The sequence below is a fragment of the Drosophila miranda genome, assembly GCF_003369915.1.
Source record: "Drosophila miranda strain MSH22 chromosome Y unlocalized genomic scaffold, D.miranda_PacBio2.1 Contig_Y2_pilon, whole genome shotgun sequence".
Classification (NCBI taxonomy): Eukaryota; Metazoa; Arthropoda; class Insecta; order Diptera; family Drosophilidae; genus Drosophila; species Drosophila miranda.
The window spans coordinates 3,695,660-3,700,834 of NW_022881614.1; the positions used below are offsets into that span (position 1 = coordinate 3,695,660).

The 5,175-nt window shown below is 48.8% G+C and overlaps 1 protein-coding gene across 2 annotated transcripts; it reads left to right on the forward strand.

Moving 5' to 3' along the window:
- The first annotated feature begins 2,958 nt into the window (after positions 1-2,958).
- Positions 2,959-4,382, forward strand: LOC117185705 (isocitrate dehydrogenase [NAD] subunit alpha, mitochondrial-like). Of its 2 annotated transcripts, XM_033398801.1 has the most exons (2): positions 2,959-3,147; positions 3,196-4,382. In XM_033398801.1, the coding sequence occupies exons 1-2, from the start codon at positions 3,022-3,024 to the stop codon at positions 4,282-4,284; spliced, it is 1,215 nt and encodes a 404-aa protein (XP_033254692.1). In that variant the 5' UTR covers positions 2,959-3,021; the 3' UTR covers positions 4,285-4,382. The 2 variants fall into 2 exon arrangements, with proteins under 2 accessions (XP_033254692.1, XP_033254691.1); XM_033398800.1 differs by having other exon boundaries at positions 2,960-4,382.
- Positions 4,383-5,175: the final 793 nt, after the last annotated feature.

Here is a 5,175-nt window from a genome sequence, read left to right on the forward strand (position 1 = left end):
TAGTGAGATCTAACAGAAGTGCAGATACCAAATTTGGTTACTCTAGCCTTAATAGTCTCTGAGATTTGTGGATGCCCCAGATTTTCGTCCTTTGCGGGGGCGGAAGGGGGTGTGGCGAAATTTGGACACGAAACGGTCCGATATCACAGGAGTGTGGATACCAAATTTGGTTGCTCTGGCTCTTATAGGTTCTGAGATCCTTGAACTCATATTTTGCAATTGACAAAACCGACCATGAAACCTGTGTGTTAGAGAGAGACAGAGCAAGAAAGAATGAAATTGTTTTCTTGATTCTGGCTATAATCATTATTCGATCTGGTTCAGATTTTGCACTGTAGAAGATATGGTCATCCTCCCTGATTCTGCGTTTTTGGTTTTATCGTATCTTTAAAAATGTGGATGCCACAGATTTTCGTCCTTTGTGGGGGCGGAAGTGGGCGGGGCGAAGTTTTGAAATATTTTTGTAGCAGTGACATATCACAGAAGTCTGGATCCAAAACATCGTTGCTCTAGCTCTTATAGTCTTTGAGCACTAGGCGCTGAAGGGGACGGACGGACGGACGGACGACTCGGCTATTGATGCTGATCAAGAATATATATACTTTATGGGGTCGGAAACGATTCCTTCTGGACGTTACACACATCCACTTTTACCACAAATCTAATATACCCCAATACTCATTTTGAGTATCGTGTATAAAAACGGAGAATCATAGATAATGACCATATCTATCAGATTGCTGAATCTGGATCAGATCAGATAATTTTTATAGCCAAAAGGAACAAATCAATTTGCACTGGCTACGCAGCGCCCGACGTCTCGCTCAGACTGATTTTCAGTCTCTCTCGCACGCACTCTTTGTCGTGTCATTTAATATTCGCCGCGTCTGCTGGTGGTGAGCGGGGGGGGGGGGGGGGGGGGCACAATTCGATACAGATGAGACCGGAAGAAAACAAAAACGAGGGGGAACGTTGTGAGTTGCTGCGGAGACCGCAACTCTACAGTTATACCCGATACTAAGTCAGTATGGCTCTCCTCCGGCAGACGCCGCTTATATTAAACGACACGACAAGGAGTGCGTGCGAGAGAGACAGAAAATCAGTCTTAGCGCGACGTCGGGGGCTGCGTAGCCAGTGCAAATTGATTTGTTCCTTTTGCCTATAAAAATGATCTGATCTGATCCAGATTCAGCAATTTGGACACGAAACGGTCAAGGTCCGATATCACAGGATTGTGGATACCAAATTTGGTTGCTCTAGCTCTTATAGGTTCTGAGATCCTTGAACTCATATTTTGCAATTGGCAAAGCCGACCATGAAACCTGTGTGTTAGAGAGAGAGAGCGAGAAAGAATGAAATTGTTTTCTTGATTCTGGCTATAATAATTATACGATCTGGTTCAGATTTTACACTCTAGAACATATAATCATCCTCTACGATTCTGCGTTTTTGGTTTTATCGTGTCTTTAAAAATGTGGATGCCACAGATTTTCGTCCTTTGTGGGGGCGGAAGTGGGCGGGGCAAAGTTTTGAAATATTTTTGTAGCAGTGACATATCACAGAAGTCTGGATCCAAAACATCGTTGCTCTAGATCTTATAGTCTTTGAGCACTAGGCGCTGAAGGGGACGGACGGACGGACGGACGGACGGACGGACGGACGGACAGACGGACAGACAGACAGGGCTCAATCGACTTGGCTATTGATGCTGATCAAGAATATATATACTTTATGGGGTCGGAAACGATTCCTTCTGGACGTTACACACATCCACTTTTACCACAAATCTAATATACCCCAATACTCATTTTGAGTATCGGGTATAAAAAGAATAGGGATGCAAATTGTGCTGTCTGGCAGGATTCTGTTTGCATAGCGACGACGGCGACAACGACGACGACGCATCTTCAGAGGCACCTTGGAGTCGATAACTTGACTCTGACAGGGATCCCAGGACCGAAGCCAGAGCAAACGAACTGTAAGCCAACAAGAGCTGAGGGAGAGGAGTCTGAAAAGGATGAGGAGATCAAGGGTCAGAAGAGCAAATGTCCGAGTATGAACTATTGAACGAGAAATATTGAACGAGACAATCAAATATGCAACAGTAGTTTGCTCCTTTTTTCATTCCATTCCATTCGATTCCATTCCAGTCCTTCCGTTGCTGCCACTTGACCTGGCATTAAATTTCGAAGGGAAACCCATCGACAAAAGGGTTGCACGTCGCCCGACTACATAAACAAGAAAAAGCTTCGGCAGGAGATTTGGGTGTGAAAAACTTTTTTTGGCAAGGCCTCTCGGCTCGAGTCGACCCCCGGGAAAGCCTTAAATCAACATTCAGACCCTAGAAATGATAAGGTTCCCATATTCTATTCATGAGCCCAAAGCACAGACAATCAGAGACATGGGATCATAATTTCCCATTCAGACCGTACTCTGCACCATGATACACACTCGCTAAAGCTCTAGTCAGCGTTTCCCCGAATAATTACTGCATATTTATTTCAGGATTCTCCTGTCACCGAGGCCTGCCTGCCTCTCTGAGGTTGGTTTCCTGTGGTGGTCTGCTCTTAATGGTCTGCTCGATTTTAATGGGCATGGTCCTGGATCCTGTTGTGTGAAAAATCACAGGCTACGCCTCATAATTGCCACGCCCACGATGTGGAGCAAACATTAGTCTGTCGGCGGCAGTTATTGTTTTTTCCCCCAGGAGTTGACATGACATTTGTCACTTTTACACAGACACCCAACACCCACCCACTGGCCACCCACCTCATCAGGTATCAGCGAGTGGGTGGGGAGGGGCGGCACCGGCCTTTTGAATCCCACATTGACCCACTTGGATCCGCTGCCAAAGCGTGGCCAACCCATTGCCGGGAATGGGAATTTATGGAAATGCCATTGAAATACTGCCAAATCGATTTGCGGCCAGAAGTTTCGAGTTCAACCGAGCCGAGCATATGAGCAGACATTTCGATGTCATTTCATACACAGAATGAATATTTATAAACAAAATTTGATATAATGAACATTGTCCGACAGCTGCGATCGGGCCAGCGGCGAGCAGTCCTCGGGCTTTGTCAGCGTTATGCTTCGAAGGACCAGTCGAAGGACCAGTCAAAGGACCAGTCAAAGAACCAGTCGAAGAACCAGTCGAAGAACCAGTCGAAGAACCAGTCGAAGAACCAGTCGAAGAACCAGTCCAAGGACTGCGGCAAGCTCCAGGCGACAAAGAGTCCTGGGAAATCAGGAGAACCTTCCAAGGGTCCCGACAAAGGACCCGACAAGGGAAAAGCCGACCCCAAGCGCAAGATGGTAACCATGATCGATGGCGACGGCGTGGGCGCGGAGCTGACGAATGCCGTGCTCGAGGTCTGCTGTGCGGCCAAAGTGCCCATCGACTGGGACATCTTCCACGAGCACAAGGCGCCCGACAGCGAGGACGTGTCGCCAGAGGTGCTGGAGTCGCTATACCGCAACAAAGTTTCCATTAGGGGACCCATCAAGAGCCACCGATGGTTGGATAAGCTGCGCAAGGAGCTGAAACAGTTCGCGTACGTGTCCGTGTGCCAACACCTGGAGGGAAACGAGTCGCCGTACGGCAAGTTCGACTGCGTGATCGTGCGGGACGAGTTCGAGGGGGAGTACTCGGGCATCGAGCACCGGGTGGTGCCCGGCGTGCTGCAGACCATTAAGGTGAGCACCTCCGTGGGCTCCACGCGCCTCGCCAAGTTCGTCTTCGACTACGCCCTGAAGGAGAAGCGCAAGAAGATCACGGTGGCCCACAAGGCGAACATCATGCAGCTGACCGACGGCAACTTCCTCGAGGCCATGCACGAGGAGGCCGACAAGCACGTGCAGGAGGTGCGCTTCGAGGAGCGCTACCTGGACACGGTCTGCCTGAACATGCTGATGAAGCCGGAGACCAACGACGTCCTTGTGTCCTCCAGCATGTACGGCGACGTCATCAGCACCATTGGCGGCAGCATGATGGGCGGCATCGGCATGTGCCCCGGCTACGCGGTCAGCTCCAAGGGCCTGATGTACAACTGCCAAATCAAGCCGCACGAGGAGATGGTCGGCAAGGATCTGGTCAATCCCACCGGTTTCCTGCTCGCCGCCGTGCTCATGCTTCGCGAACAGAAGCTCGACGATCATGCAGCCAGGATTCTGTGCGCCATCCAATCGCTCTACAAGGACTCCGATTTCCGCACCCAGGATTTGGGCGGAGAGGCCAAGTGCTCGGAGTTTGTCCAGAAAGTGTGCGACATCCTGACCAGCGAGTGAAGAGATTTTCCCTCAGTGTAGCCATTTATTCTGGGCGGCCAACCATTACCGCATTCGAGCTCTGTATTTATAATATATATTTCAAGTTTTAGACAATATTCCCCATTTATTTGCTGCTAAATGGAATACAGTTTTCACTTAACGACTGGCCGGATCCTGCACTGAAATGCATCGCTCGACGGGGGTTTATGGGCCCGCCATATAACCGGGGACATTGTTATAATATGCTGGGAACGGGGACCGAACTAAACACATTTATAATATGTAACGAGGGGGAACGTTGTGAGTTGCTGCGGAGACCGCAACTCTACAGTTATACCCGATACTAAGTCAGTATGGCTCTCCTCCAGCAGACGCCGCTAATATTGAACGACACGACAAAGAGTGCGTGCGAGAGAGACAGAAAATCAGTCTGAGCGTGACGTCGGGTCCTGCGTAGCCACTGCAAATTGATTTGTTTCCTTTGGCTATAAAAATGATCTGATCTGATCCAGATTCAGCAATCAGATAGATATGGTCATTCTCTACGATTCTGCGGTTTTGGTTTTCTCATATCTTTAAAATTGTGGATGCCACAGATTTTCGTCTTTTGTGGGGGCGGAAGTAGGCGGGGCGAAGTTTTGAAATATTTTTGTAGCAGTGACATATCACAGAAGTCTGGATACAAAACATCGTTGTTCTAGCTCTTTTAGTCTTTGAGCACTAGGCGCTGAAGGGGACGGACAGACGGACAGACGGACGGACGGACAGACGGACAGACGGACAGACAGACATGGCTCAATCGACTCGGCTATTGATGCTGATCAAGAATATATATACTTTATGGGGTCGGAAACGATTCCTTCTGGACGTTACACACATCCATTTTCACCACAAATCTAATATACCCCA

Bases quoted from the DNA above. Each gene is read 5' to 3' on its own strand.
- LOC117185705 (XM_033398800.1), top strand. From the start codon at position 3,022: ATGAACATTGTCCGACAGCTGCGATCGGGCCAGCGGCGAGCAGTCCTC.